Source organism: Chanos chanos, chromosome 3 (genome assembly GCF_902362185.1).
Source record: "Chanos chanos chromosome 3, fChaCha1.1, whole genome shotgun sequence".
Taxonomy (NCBI): Eukaryota; Metazoa; Chordata; class Actinopteri; order Gonorynchiformes; family Chanidae; genus Chanos; species Chanos chanos.
Window position 1 is genome coordinate 10,966,295 of NC_044497.1, and position 14,442 is coordinate 10,980,736.

Genomic DNA, 14,442 nt, shown 5'->3' on the forward strand with positions numbered 1-14,442 from the left:
GGAGGTGGAACGGGAAAGTTCATTGCTGATGAAAACAAACCGAATGTTTAAATGATCATTTTTTAGATATATATCGATGTCTAAAATTAACAGTTGTTGATGTTTCTTGTTTGTTGAGACGTCATTTTGTGACATATGTGAGACTGGTATTTTGGTGGACGCATTATCTACTTCGACTGGATCGTAAGCTTTGGGGTAAGCTTGCTAAAAGCTATTTGGTAGCAGGTTGTACACTCTTAAAACTAAAGATTAAATTAACAAGTTTACTCGTTTGGATAGTTGGCTCAGTAAAATGAATTTTAGCGTCCCAGTATACTTTCTTATAAGGAATACTGTGGTCGTTGTTGACAAACTCCTAAGTGTTTCTAATGTGTAATTCATAACCTTGTTCAATTCTTAGCTAAGTGCACAAAAATCTACGCTGTCGTAGCCTTCCCCACATAAACAGTAGAAGATTCTTGATGATTGTTTACATGGAAGTGGTAGCTCGCTCAAGGTTGTAGTGCAAGACATTTTGCGTGTGGCTAATGTAAATAGCTAAAACTAATCTGTTGAAAAGAAGTTCTAATTTAATTTTATCTATCGCCACGTGACTCTTATCTTTTAAGGTGACAATGTCACGGCCACGATCAAGATCACCCCTATATACCTACAGGTATGCAAGTCCTTCAGTTCTTTAGAGCAGTATTTAAGTTTAAGTTCATTATTTGTAATTACACATTTTGCTGACTTAGTCATACTGAATTCAGTGTGTCACATAATAACAGAATTTCTCTCCCTCACAGGAGACGAGAGGCTGGGTCCTATGTTGACCAGTTCCCTTCAGCTCTGGATTCCAATCCTCGGAGAATGTCAGGAGACACCAGCAGGATGGCAGATGCTGCGTACTGGGGCAATGCTCCTAGTCAGGGAGAAGAGGTTGACCACTGGGCTAAGTTTATTGAGACTTTAGCTTATGCCGAGCGGAGAAGACTCTCACCCACAAGACACCACGGCGAAGGTGGACCGAAGAGCTATGAAGAAAGACAATCTCACTCTCCACGGAGGATGCCCATGGAGAGGCTCCTTTCCCCAAACCACCTTTATCACGATACACAGCTCCACAACAGGATACCCTCACCAGGCTGGAGGAGGGATGAGCATGGGTTTTCTCATTCAGAAAGGCAGGAGCAGAATTCAGGCAGGAACCACAGGGGCTCAAGAGGTTCCAGTCCCAGGTCCCATCAGTCACAAGGGCGGAGACACGACAGGATGGAGCACAGATATTATGCTGAAGATTATAAGGATAAATATCATGAAAGAGGTTCATTCCCCGAGAGGTACAAGACCAAATTAAGTGAAGCTGAATATCCAGTATGAAAGGCCTGAGACGAAGAAAAAGAGAGAGAAAAGAAGAAGGATGCATTTTTGAAAGAGATTTTCCATAGGAATGGATGTGCTACAGTCAACAAAATACATTTTTTTAGATCTTGAACAAAACACATTTAGTACTAAATTTATAAAATGTATCTAGTAGAATGATTAGTGAGTTTGAAAAACTGGCTTTTTTTCATGGGTCAGTCACTGGGTTACAGGCAGTGTATTTCAAGCTTGTAAAGCACTATTAATTGAGAACAGTGACAGTAATCTTGAGTTTCAGTTTTGCCTGCATCATATAGGCTTAACTGATCTTTAAGATTGAATTCATAATTGTAATTGAAAAAAAAAATCCAAACAAAAGTTGAGGAATAAATCAATTAAATGGTGACAGGCGTTCAAAATTGACAACTTGTACAGGATACTTTGTTGGCGTGATTTTTCATTGATGTAATGTTAAACATTGTTACCTGCTTTTTCAACACAGGTCACAGCCCAAGAGATCCGATTTTAGGGATCATCACCATTCCTCTAAAAGATCTAGAGATTTGGATCATCTGGAAGAGCACGGTGAATCACATGGGGGTTTCAGTCAAAGCCCCAGCCGCACACCTCTTATTGTGGAGCATGATCATGGGTTCACCAATCGTGGTACCGCTGCTAGGGATCCCTCTAGGGAGAGAAGAGACCATGAGCATTATGAGGGAATATCACATGACAGACACCGCCGAGAGCAAGGACATAGTACTCGCGAGGAAACAAGACCACATCACTATCACTCTGGAGTAAGGAGGAGTCCTAGACAGAGTCCTAGACAGAGTCCCAGGAGGAGTCCAAGGAGGAGTCCAAGGAGGGATAGGACAAGACACATGGAGCAACCTGTACTGGAGTCTCACGCAAGACACCTCCAAAAACATCGGGCAGTGGAATCCAGCAAAGATGTGGATTTGAGACCAGACAGGTTAAAGCAGTCAAGAGATGCCATCGCCCCTACATGGAAAGATGACAGACCTGGAGAGAGACATGAAGGCAATGTAGAACCAGAGACCATCAGGCAAAGAGCCCCTTATAAAAGGAAGTCAAATGCAAGCCCCGCCTTTCCACCGCAAGAGAACTTTAATGAGCATGAGACCCTCAAGATCAAAGTGGACATGAATCGCCCTGTGGGCCAGAGCAGGTACAGTATCTCTACTTCAGGACTTTGGGGTATGGTGAGTCGTTCATGCTTCTTTTCCAGATATATTACACAGTGCAGTAGACTTGAAGACCAGAAGAATAATATTGTAAGGAAAATAAAGTGAGGAGAACTGCAGTGTGTGGATCTATTAACAAAGAAGACAGAGCATAGTCATCTGGAAATCCCATTTGGATAGCTAAAAGAGCATTGTAGCAACTTTCAGCTTTCGATGAATCATTCATGGAGGTGGACAAGAGGATTTCTCTGAGATGTCCTTGAAACTGTGAGATTTGAGATAATGGAAGCCAGTGCTAACGGTTTACACTAAGCATACTCAAGAAAAATCACCTCTCCAAGGGGAAGACGTTATCTGTTGATCTCAGGCAACTTGAAAGATGAGACAAATATTAAAGGCCAAGACCCTGGTATCACAGAAGACCCCTAAGATCAAAGAAGATTTGGCCTGGCTGAAATTTTCACCTCTCATGGTGGCATTACTCTGTGTTTCCTGCATCACAACAAACCTCCCATGGCATATCATTACATTTGTGGTCTAATCTACTGCACCTCATCACCTTTTACTCTCTGCACTGACGTCAGTGTGGAAACATCAATGGAAAAGAAAGGATTAACTGCACAGGTAATAATTTTTGATCCTGAAGATGTTCCTAGCAGAAGATATTCCAGCCGGGACCTTCGTGCTGTGCATATCAGGAACATGGAAAGTCCAAACATTGAATGGTTTAAAGACTGAAAACAGAGGGATACTGCTTTGCTTTGTTCGAAAGTCTACACTGCAAATGATCCATGACCAAGGATTTCAGAAGGCAAGGAGAGAACAGCAGGAACATGCTGATCGAAAACACCTGAGGATCAAAGGAGCTAAGGATTGGTAATGAAATTGGTTTGTGTGACTTATCCCAGGTAATTTGAGGTAATTGTGAACCTCTCAAGACTGGCGAAGATGGTCGGTCTGGTGCCCCCATATTGCCAGGAGTATGCAACAGCGTATTTTTTCTGACTGTTCAAACATAATGGGAGTGTTTTTGTCCTCTGGCCTGTACAAGAAAGAGTCACATGTGAACCCAAACCGGATGAGTGTATCAAAGAACTCAGCACACAAGTGGAACACGTGGGACATGTTGATGGAAACGGGTTGGATCGCGCTTTGGATCAAAGCTGTAATGGAACACGAAGAACATCGAACTTTCCTCTTAGTCTGCTATGCTGTCGGTTAAATGAAAGAGATGGAAAGATGATGCGTCCATCAAAATACCAGTCATGCCCCCTGGGCTCAAGTTGTAATTTTGTTTCATTGAAACTTATAGTGTATCTCTGAGCTGTCCTTTACTCAAGGTAAGTCAACAGGTGTTTTCATCCCTGATCCCTGATAGGAAGAAGAACATCATTTATTCTGAGGTTTCAGAAGGACCCACCTCTATTGCACCACGTTCTCTGGGACAGGTACCTGTTGGCAAGACTTATTTTGCTATTATGGGCAGAGGGAATTCCCAGGACAAAGTATTTCCCTCTAACTGGACCACTTCTGCATCAAAGAAAAGTTATTTGGATGTTTTTGGAAATGGACAGATGTTGTCCCCCTGAAAGCAGATATCTCTCAGTCAACAAGTCTGTGGTCAGATACCGTGTATATAGATATTAGTGTAACAGCCATGATACACTGATGGACTCAATGATTCACAGACCAGCCAGAATATTATGCAGACCACTCCTGAGGTGATTGTAAGAACATGATGGCAGAAGAAGACAGATCGTAGGGTTTGCAAATGGAGGAAGCAATATGAAAGTCTCAAAGCATTTTCTGATCCATCTCCCCTGGATCACTACCTTGTTAAAGAAAACGTATTAAACTGTTTCAAACAAGGTTGTTACATCTCCGAAAGAAGAAATCGAACTAATTTAGGGAGTCGTTTTCCTGTAAAGGTTGAAGTAACCCAAAAAGTTACCTGTTTGGTTTCACTTTAGAGACACGTCATGTGACAAAAATGAAGGATTGCAGTTTTGAGGAGCGCATCCTGTTCCTATAGTGAGGATTAAAAAGAACTTTGAGAAAAGGGATGGACGAATGCCAGGTGTACAAGATTATCAGAGATCAAGATATTACACCAGCACTTTCTTAACGGATAATCTCTGCACAAGACCATGGATCTTGACAATAACAGTTACAGTTATGGACTGTTCTCCATTTTTGTAAAGAATTCTGTGACTTGTATCAGGCCAGCACAAATATGACTGTGAAACAGCGGCAAGAATTCAGGCAAAGCTGAACTCCGTGAACTTCAGTCATCTGGAGAGTCGTTAAGTCCAGAAGTACTGGAGCTCAGCTAACCAGATTTGATGACAAGGGATAATCATTTGAGGAGTCATGTGCTGGAGGATGAAAAGGAAATACCGTCATTTCCAGCACAACAACCACAGGACAGGAAAATGTTTTCGGAAATTATTTACAGATCCATCAAAAACCTCATAACCAAGCACAAGAGGAAATTCACATTTGCTACAAGGAATGAGCAGTGTTTAACTGCTGTCACGAAGGTTCAAGTAAAACCGCACAGAAACGTTACCTTGAATAAAACGAATCATGCTTGGATTCTCATGGACGGAGAGGCTAAACAAAGACAGTGGTCATTCAACAGATAATCGGTCCAGAACTGGAGCACAACATTGAAAACTTTCACCAGGGACAGAGGAGAGGCCATCTGTGCCCACATACCACACCTCAGGATCAGGATGTTGATCTGCTTGTGAAGGACTTACCTGCTGAACTGTTGCCCTTTTGTTACCAGTGAAGGGAAATGACTACCAAGAGTAACTGCTCTGCTCATAACTACATCCTAATCCAGGGTCAGCCATCCTACTCGATACTGGTTTGAGTGTGAGAAACTGTAACACGACACAAAAAATATGGTATCGTGGAACGATGGAGTGAAAATGAAGATTGGAGGACGACATGTAGTGGAAAAGAAGCATGAACTTTCACCTGCCCTTTAAGTTGTTTGTTATTGTAGCGTACACCCCAAAACAGAAAAGAATTTTGAAAAAGCCAAAAATACACCCTAACGTCGGTAAACTATTGCAAAAAACCCAGAATGGACAGTTTTGTTGTTACGCTTGTTATGATGGACATCCATTCTGTGTTTATTGGGTTCTCTAACTTGTAATTTACTTGAAGTGCAATTTTCTTTTCTGTTTTTGGACACTCAGTCAGAGACAAGCAAAATGAAAGTTTTTATTTTTCTAGGCAGCTGAGCCTCAGCTTGTTTTGAGCGCTCTAAATCCGCCTGTGTCGTCACTGTTGCTGCTTTCACAAAGTGTATCTTTCCTTAACAGCAACACTTTTAATTTCCCCTGGGGAGAGTGTTTCCATGATCTTTTGTATTCTAGGACCTCATGTTTCGTAAGATAGTTCTAAAAGGCTTTGTTACACAAAGCAATTGAAGTTAAAATCATTAACCATCTCATTAACGATGATTCATTTCTACCTCTGCCACGATCTTGGGTAAGTAAGGAGTAGTCAGTGGTTTTCAGGTAGGGTATGTAGAAGACACTTAACTGTACACATTTTGTCATGTGTTATAAACATTGTAATTGATCCAAATACTTGGCACTTGGATAATGCTTTGTTCTGGCCTTGTGGTCTGCTCCAGTTTGCTTTCGTGTTCCAAAAAAGTATCCCACTTACTGTCTTTCACTCCCTCTCGCTCACTGTTACAGCTCTTTCAACTACTCGTCAGATCGACAGCTGTCTTTGGATTTAGTCAACGTTGGACGTCAGCGTCTGGACTTCCTGCCAATGCTGGAGCATTCTGGATCGTACAGGGAGACAGCAATGCACTCTGGGACATTTGCCCAAGAGATCATTACTCTAGTACATCATGTCAAAGGTCAGACAGTTGCAGATTTCATTTGGAAGTACCATAACCGCAGTCAGCCATAGCTACACGTTCAAGTGTGGGTCACGTTAGATCTCATTCCTCTTTTCTCTGTCATTTCACAGAAAACTATTTTCAGGGTCAAGGGGTCACACTTAATGAGCGTTTCTCTGGCCTGCCAAGTGTTGCTTTGGAAGAAGAGGAGCAGGAAGAACCCATAGTGAACAGGTAAACTAATCTGCCAGCACACTTCACTGTGTTGCGTGTGCAACACGTTTTCAGTGGGGGATTGATGTTAGTTGATTGTTGGACAGACGCAGAGTTATGACTTGTCGTGGTCTTTTTGTTTACAGATGCACCAATCTGCCCACAGACACTCAGCAAATTTTCTGCAAGATTGGACAAGTACAGGTTAGTAAACCAAGCTAAGTAAATACATATTTTATAGGCTTTGAAAATATTTACCATAGATGATCCCATTACCTATGGATTCAGGGTTTCTCTACCTCCATGAGAAGCTGGTACGTGTTTTATGATTCCGTCAACTCATACATGTCTTATGTGTCTTCTCAGCAACAGAAAAGGCCATTAGTCCCTGATGACCTACGACATGACCTGGAGAGGAGAAGACAGCAGAGACTGGAGGGGGTAAAGGTCACCATTGCTGGTGGGAACTTTTCACAAATGATAACTGAAAGGTGTGCATTTCTGAAGATATATCCCCCTTTAATTTCGCACATTCGTTTTCGGATCTTTATACCTTACTGCAACTCTTTTTAGCAAGATCATGGTGCTTGTGTGTTTACTGTTTTATGTCCTTTGCCTGTGAGTGGGGAGAATGAGTCCAACTACATGAGTAATGAAGAAATCCAAGGTGATGTGGAGGAACAGACCTGGTCAGAGCAGGGACAAGTGGAAGCTAGACAGTGGGTGAGTGAGTTGACTTAAAGAGATTTACAAAGAGTTCATTTGTGGTCACTGTTTTATTCACCAGTGTTTCTCTGGTTCTCCAGAAAGGTGCTCGTCAAAGGAACCCTGGATCTAACCGTCTGAATTTTAATGCACAGCGCAGTTTCAAGCGCACCAGCAACCGATCCGGTCCACGAAGGCAACAGAATCACAACAGCGCTAATGGTATCTGAATGTTCTGTATTTTTGTCCTTAAAAATCTTCGAAGTCTCCAATGACATTTTCAGTCACTGTAAACAAATTCTTTCTCTACTTAAATAAATGATCCTTTTTTTTCTTATTATGGTCCACAATTGTGCAGTTATATTAAAATACTCCTCTTCAAATGTACTGTCCCATTACACTACCTTTTTGGTCCGCTGGCTAGACAGGCCTGAGATGGATGTTTCAGACATTACTCTTAATGTTTTACACCAATTACTCATTTTTATGTTTGTGTGTTTATGTGTGTGTGTAGGTGCCAGTTGGTGAAGAGATGTATCTGAGAAGGACCCACACTCTGAAGTCACAGGACCTAAAGTCTCTCAGACTCACTGCCAGTAAAGGGAGTCTTTCTTTTAGCCATTCTGTGACACATGCTGCTTGTTTTCTTTTATTTCTTTTCAGAGGTCACTGAGACCTTCAACGAAATGACCATTAAAGCATCGTTGTTTCTCACGACCATGTCACACTTTACATGAAGTGCTTTTCACAAAGTCCTCAAAAAGACATGATGCCTTAATGCACAATTTGTTACATTGTGCACAGAGAAATGTAACGCTGTAGAAGGTGGATATATGGCTGGTATATATATGGGAATAGGCAAGGGAAATGTGAAGTCCTGTTTTAAGGAACAGTAAGTCATATAATACATGATCTTAACATCCCAGGTGTTAAGTAAGGTCATGTCGTTATGTTGCTGCGAGGAGGGGGAGTGAGGCGTGGCGGTATCTTGCTGAACGTCGAAAAACGAGAAGCTTCGTGCTCTTCAGAATAAGAGGACAGCTTGTTTATTTACGTTTTAAAACCAAGGAAAAGTTTTGTCAGATATGTCAAACTATATATTTTTCCATGAATTGAGGACGAAGGCATTACATCTGGTTTTTGCAACTACACATTGTCTTAAGGACTATACCAGAACAAATCTCCTATTAGGCAGTTGACAGCATACCGTTAACTCTGAGGCACATACATCACTGTATGACTTTGGTTTGCTAGAATTTTTAGAAATTTCCGAATGCCTGTTGAGCAGCTAAAAAAGTCGTTTGGGATTTGTTAGGAACGGTATGTGAGAGAAGTGTCCTAAGGAAGGTTGAAGGGATACACAGACTTGTTTCATACATTATAGTGAAAGCCATCAATAAAACCAATGAATTAATCTGTACCTTGCTGATAATTGTCTGTTTGTGAAATTCAGATACAAAGGCAACTCACTTATTTACCAGGATCACACCGTTTTATTCAGTATGTCATGGTTTGCCCAGTAATTTGCACCGATTCTCAAAACAGCTGCTTTTAAGGCACATTTTATATTTGACAAACGATTACACAAGGTAGATGAACCAAAAGTCACATTTTCTAAGTTTTTGTGTATTTTATGTTCTCTCTCATGTCTTTATTCATTGACATTATGTTTCTTGTGACTTTGTTGGAAACACTATTGACATTGTTTGGGGGAAAAACACATCGCCACTGTTCATATAGTTTCATAACAAATAAATGTTGTTCTCAACTCAGATGGTTTGTATTCTTATGACAAAGCCTGGGATATCATGGCTTTTGAATGAACTCACTGCGCTACATAAGACTTTATGCTCCACCAGACATTTGGTGGTGTTTAAAGAACGTTTTGATGGATTTTTGATCCCCTTTAAGACCCTGTTAAAATAAATATGGAGAGACCTACAGCTTTAAGCACCATTTAGTCATTCTATCCTGCAGTTGCAAAAACTAAATTAAAGGAGTAATTAAAAATAAATGTTGCTTTCTTAATGCTGAGAATAAATGCTAACTAAAACTCTTTTTGAATGAATGAACAAACACATGGGTTTTAATTTCAGATTTTTGTGACAGCTGATTTGTTAAAATTCAAGTATCTCATTCTGCTCTCTGTCTAAATGCACATAGTTTTGGAAGGGAAATAGAATAGCTCATTACAAAACCAACTTATAAAGCTACCTGCTTAATCCATGCAAACCCTAATTAGTACTAAAACTGATCATCCTTAGACTATTCTAGGTTTATTAGATATGGTGTTAAGCTTCAATTATGAAACCAGGCCACTGTTATGCCAACACACAACTGTAGTACTCACATTAGGTCAACAGGTCACGTGCTTTTACTTTCAGCAGAAACTTTTATTTTCACTGGTTACCCAAAGTACAAAAAGTCCAAAAACATTGTAGAGTAATACTTTTTGTTTCATTTAAGAAAACAACAAACCTGCTAACTGCAATGCAGTCTGCACTTCATTCAACAGTATTTACTCTGAGTTATAAAAATTGCATACAAAAGTCTGTGCAATAATTCAAAAACAGAAAAATTCACAGCTTCAAATACACAAGAAATTACACTGTCTGTCCATGCAATACTGCATTTGACAACTCCTAAACCTTAAACACCTGTTGCTTGTTGCTCAAGTTTCATTATCTTTTACCACTGCTCACAAAACTGCACAAAATGAACCCATTTAAAGGCACTGTAGGACCAGTCGCACACGTCATAGAGTGTGTAGTAGAACAGAAGAGGTCTACTCCACAGAGGACTACTTCAAACATTAACTCTACCATTTCCTCTCAAACGTCTATCTCATAAACGTTATGGCCAGAGAAGCCCTTCTGCACAGACTACAGAAGACTGATATCGACTAACCGTTCATAGTATGAAAGGTGAAACCGCTCCGAATCCTCATGGAGTAATAACCTGAATTCAGAAAAGTGCAGGCTCTTGAAAACTTAGTGTCGAGATTCATGGCACGGTAATGGTTTGAAGGTCACCTCTGCATTTTCCTCCAATATGATGTCATATCGGCACATCAGCGGCCTGAGAGTGAAAACAGATAAAATGTGAGAAATTTCGCTGGGGTATGCGGTGACAGGTAAAGTAGAGCAAGAAGAGCAGCAGAATTGGAATAAGCACCTGTCTTGTTGCTCTAGAGGGCTTATCCTTATGCGGAGCAGACGCAGTTTGTAACGTGGCCCAATCACATTCCCGGTGACAATCCGTAAGGAGATCTTCTGAACTGGGTACAGATCTTCATCGAATTGGGCTAGGAGTCGAGTAGCTGTGTACTGCTCAAATCGGAGCAGCTTACTGAACAATAAGAAAAATACTGGATGTGAATTTCGGTCACAACCAACTAATAGTCTACCTGAATTAGAGGAATTAGAGAAATAGAGATGTTATGAGTCACTTACTTGTCTATTCTGGTCTCAATCACATTTCTTCCACTGTGCAGTCGGAGGATAACCACTCCCCAGCGCAAGTACTGGTTCCAAGTTACCATATCCACTCTGTAACTTGTCTCTGATATAAAAAAAAAAAACCTCAATCAATAAATCAGGTTCAGTTTTGTAAAATTCTGAAAACGTCATGAGGTAGGCTATGATTACGTCAGTGACTCACTGCTGTATGGGAGTTCTGCAGTAGTGGAGAAATAGACCCTCGTTTGACCCAGTCGTAGAAGTGTATCCCTCCACTTACTCATGTCATAACCTTTATAATAACAATGACATGAAAATAATTATGACACGTAATTATTCATAATCTTTCACAGTTTCCTGTGTTACATATGCTGCATTTTGGTTATAATACGTGTCGGAACGGGTCTCACCGAGAACAGGACAGGAAGCAGGTTTGAAGGTCTCACATTGCATGCACTGACCACTCAAAAAGTCACTGTAGGAGGAGCAGGGGTAAGCTGTGAGGTTACATGTGTGATTGAGAGCACACAGGTACAGGAAAACTGAGCGCTGGTGATCACAAACAAAATACGACTTCCCTGTGGATGAGAAATGTTTGAGTTGAGTTTGAGTTAGCATAAACAATCTTATTGTGACATTGTATAATTGTACATTTTCTGTAGAATCCATCTGTATTGTACTGTGTCTAATGTGCATTTTAACACACTGACCTGAGAAGATGGTCTTGGGACAGCCAGGCTGGTCTGCTCCTCCGTTTGCATAGAAATCAATGTGACCATGAGTCCCTCTGAGGCCAAAAGCTGCAAACATAAATATGGCACGCGCACACACACACACACACACACACACACACATCATTAGACTAACGATCAAAACTCAAAACACATATTTAAAAACCATACAACAATGAACAGCCTCACAAAATGAGGCGTTATTATATGAAACTGAACCCCAATCTAGCTTTTATGCTTACAGTTCATATCTGTGTGCAAAACATCCACAAACTGGGCATCAGTTGGATCCAGACGCTCTTCTGGAGGAACACCAGCAAACATGGGTCCTGCTGGATCCAGTCCTAGGTGGATTGAAATAACAGCTCTTAGTAATGAATGAGATGAGCTCTGAGCACATGCACTGAGTTCTTATTCACTCTGTATATACTGTATGTTAGTGTCTCACCTGTAATTCTCCCTATTCTGCCTCCCAGCATAGCTCCAATAAACCCAGCCACATGTGCCCCCAGACTGACCCCAATCAGATGAATGGAGTCGAGAGATACCCCCTTGTCCTGAAATGATAAATTTATACGGACTCATTTCAGAGACTCTGAACAACAGTACAAACCAACAAACAAACACGAATTCTTGTGAGAAATATCAACCCACTTAGCTCACCTCCATGCTCTCAATGAAGCCCGTGATGTTGGCTGCAGTGTGGCGTGTGTTGGCAACAGCTGTAAAGTAGTTGAGATTAGCTGCCCCCCTGTTCCAGTCTACCACAAGAATATTCATGTCATCTTGTGCTGCCAGTAGATGCACTATATGATTAATCCAAATTGGAGGTGCCCCTGTTGGTCTGTAGCCATGTATGACAAAGGTGGTGGGTCTGGTAATGTTGAACAAGGGCTCTTTGGTGAAGTTGTGATGGGGCAGCTCCTGTCCACATTCCAGGTTGGCTCGTGTGTACAGGAGCAATCGCACGTAGAGCTTGGTCCCAATGAACGTCTCATGGAAATCCAGGTCAGAGAAGTTGTCACAATCGCTCTCCTGGCCTGGTGGGAATAGAGGTACAATTCATTTGTCCATAATCTGCTCTGTCACTGTTTGTGTTTGTGACACGTTTGATGTTAATGCATTTTGTCTTTTGTGTGTGTATTGCTGGAAAAAGAAGAGTTTGTACTGAATCTTGGCACAGATGACACAAGTGGTTTTTGAACAGTAAAACAAGTTTATCCTTCTCTCCATATCCATGACTTTCCTTTCTCTATGAGCCCAATAATCATCCAGAGGAATCTGATGATATTGTACACTGCCACAAAATGATTGCTCTGAGACAAATGAACAGGTAAACATTACCAGTTTTAGCGACAGATATATACTGAATGTTTCTAAGCACGTTTCTCTCTCTCTCTCTCTCTCTCTCTCATGTTCTCGTTCTTTCTCTCTTCCGCTGTTCATCTGAGGCACCTGACGGGGTAAGCCATGGTTTTAACGACCCAGTTTCCACTTGTCCGGTCCAATTTATCCACACTAACTGTTAAAGAGCTCATTTCCCACCTCACAGCCATCTCTCCGACACGCACTTCTCAGACATTCATTTCCTTTCCTTTCCTTCCCTTTCTGTGTGATCATTACACCGGAGAGACTGAGCCAGGCTGGCGTCTTTGCCTCAGTGCTGTTAGCATCAGGCTTTAGAGGTGATTTGTGGTCTGTAATTAGCATGCACGTACAAAGCACAATTGGATCATGCTGCTATAAAAAAGGCAGATCATCCCACTTCCCCCTCTCCATGTTCTTGCATTTCTCATCAGCCCCTCTCTAACCCTTCACATTACAGAGGCAAAAGGTGCTTAGTGGTGTCAGTCTCCCAGAGTAGGGGGTAAGCAAGGGTGCCCAGTGGCTGACCCCAATCCCCTCCCCCAACTCGCTTTTGCATAGGGATCCACCCTCTCCACGCCTCAGTGTTGCCTTGTTAGTGTTTGGCTGCTCTGCCCATAAGGCAGAAGACTGAGTCATAGATGATTAAGAATCAGAGCAGTTCTAGATGCAGAGAAATGCTGTACATATGAGTAAAATGCCTGTTAACCCCTAAAAGTGTCCTAAGTTTAACAAAAGTAATTCCTAAATGTTTAATTGGGGTGGGTGACAACTCACCCTTCCTTTGTTTTCTTTAACTCATTAACTATACCCTTTAACTCTTCATTCAAAAGGGAGTAAAATGAGTGTTTGAACAGCAGAAACACTCAAAATGAGTGTTTGAACAGAGTTCTTATCCTTATCATTCAAAATCTGCTTGAATTTGACAACTAAACAAACTGAAAATCCTGAAACAAACAAACAAAAAATGTCTATACATCATTGTAACCAAAGCCCAGTCTTACCTCTGCAAAGTGTGAAGATGCCCACCAGACCCAGGAATCGCCAGGGTAACATCCTTACCATACCGACTGAGAGAGAGAGATGGGAAAACGAAAAGAGAGAAAGAAAGGCAGACAAGACCAACTATGCTCAGAGAAAATCTGAGATTCAGCAGGGAGATGCACAGACTGAAGTAGAGAGGCGAGGAGAGGAGCAGGGAGGGAGGAACAAGGGGAGGGCTGAAAGAGATTGAAGAAGATCAGTGCATGTGCTAGTCAGTACCACAATGTTCCTGAGTCAGTTAGTGGACTTAGTCAGTGGGGCAAGTTCAAACTGCCTATGGAAGCACGCTGAGGAACACCATCAATCATCTAGAAACAGACAAAGAAACCACTAGGGGGAACTGACACGGTTAGGGATTCAATCCATGTCAGAAGCTGAAAACAAATTGCATGTTGCAATGGATATTTCAGGACAAAGCTGAGACATCCATTTTGAAGTGAGTCAGTAAAGGACTTTGAGTGCAGAGTAAAGTTAGATCGACAAGAGAGTAACAGCTAAGTAAAAAG

The 14,442-nt window shown here is 41.4% G+C and overlaps 2 protein-coding genes and 1 long non-coding RNA gene across 3 annotated transcripts; 2 read left to right on the plus strand and 1 right to left on the minus strand.

Annotated features, from left to right (window-relative positions):
• The first annotated feature begins 18 nt into the window (after positions 1 to 18).
• On the plus strand, positions 19 to 7,374 carry LOC115806695 (BCLAF1 and THRAP3 family member 3). The gene is made up of 9 exons (XM_030767559.1): positions 19 to 195; positions 609 to 655; positions 786 to 1,353; positions 1,821 to 2,533; positions 6,269 to 6,438; positions 6,552 to 6,654; positions 6,780 to 6,837; positions 7,000 to 7,124; positions 7,257 to 7,374. Exons 2-9 carry the CDS (start codon positions 615 to 617, stop codon positions 7,372 to 7,374), a joined length of 1,896 nt encoding a protein of 631 aa, XP_030623419.1. The 5' UTR covers positions 19 to 195; positions 609 to 614.
• A 71-nt stretch (positions 7,375 to 7,445) lies between these two features.
• Positions 7,446 to 8,758, plus strand: LOC115808191 (uncharacterized). The gene is made up of 2 exons (XR_004025211.1): positions 7,446 to 7,560; positions 7,853 to 8,758. It is a non-coding gene; the product is annotated as an uncharacterized LOC115808191 (long non-coding RNA).
• Positions 8,759 to 10,328: 1,570 nt separating this feature from the next.
• lipib (lipase, member Ib) lies at positions 10,329 to 13,948 on the minus strand. The gene is made up of 10 exons (XM_030767560.1): positions 13,897 to 13,948; positions 12,191 to 12,567; positions 11,976 to 12,084; positions 11,770 to 11,871; positions 11,507 to 11,596; positions 11,207 to 11,374; positions 10,999 to 11,088; positions 10,791 to 10,899; positions 10,513 to 10,686; positions 10,329 to 10,416 (listed from the first exon to the last, which is right to left on the minus strand). Exons 1-10 carry the CDS (start codon positions 13,946 to 13,948, stop codon positions 10,329 to 10,331), a joined length of 1,359 nt encoding a protein of 452 aa, XP_030623420.1.
• Between the last annotated feature and the right edge of the window lie 494 nt (positions 13,949 to 14,442).

What these genes read in the sequence shown, in the direction of transcription:
- LOC115806695 (XM_030767559.1), top strand. Translation starts at nt 615, where the DNA reads ATGTCACGGCCACGATCAAGATCACCCCTATATACCTACAG. An exon ending in CGCCCTGTGGGCCAGAGCAG is followed by an intron (nt 2,534 to 6,268) that starts GTACAGTATCTC and finishes TCACTGTTACAG; the next exon opens with CTCTTTCAACTACTCGTCAG. An exon ending in TCTAGTACATCATGTCAAAG is followed by an intron (nt 6,439 to 6,551) that starts GTCAGACAGTTG and finishes GTCATTTCACAG; the next exon opens with AAAACTATTTTCAGGGTCAA.
- lipib (XM_030767560.1), bottom strand. Translation starts at nt 13,948, where the DNA reads ATGTTACCCTGGCGATTCCTGGGTCTGGTGGGCATCTTCACACTTTGC. An exon ending in TTTGCACACAGATATGAACT is followed by an intron (nt 11,597 to 11,769) that starts GTAAGCATAAAA and finishes TTATGTTTGCAG; the next exon opens with CTTTTGGCCTCAGAGGGACT. An exon ending in TGCTTCCTGTCCTGTTCTCG is followed by an intron (nt 11,089 to 11,206) that starts GTGAGACCCGTT and finishes GTTATTATAAAG; the next exon opens with GTTATGACATGAGTAAGTGG.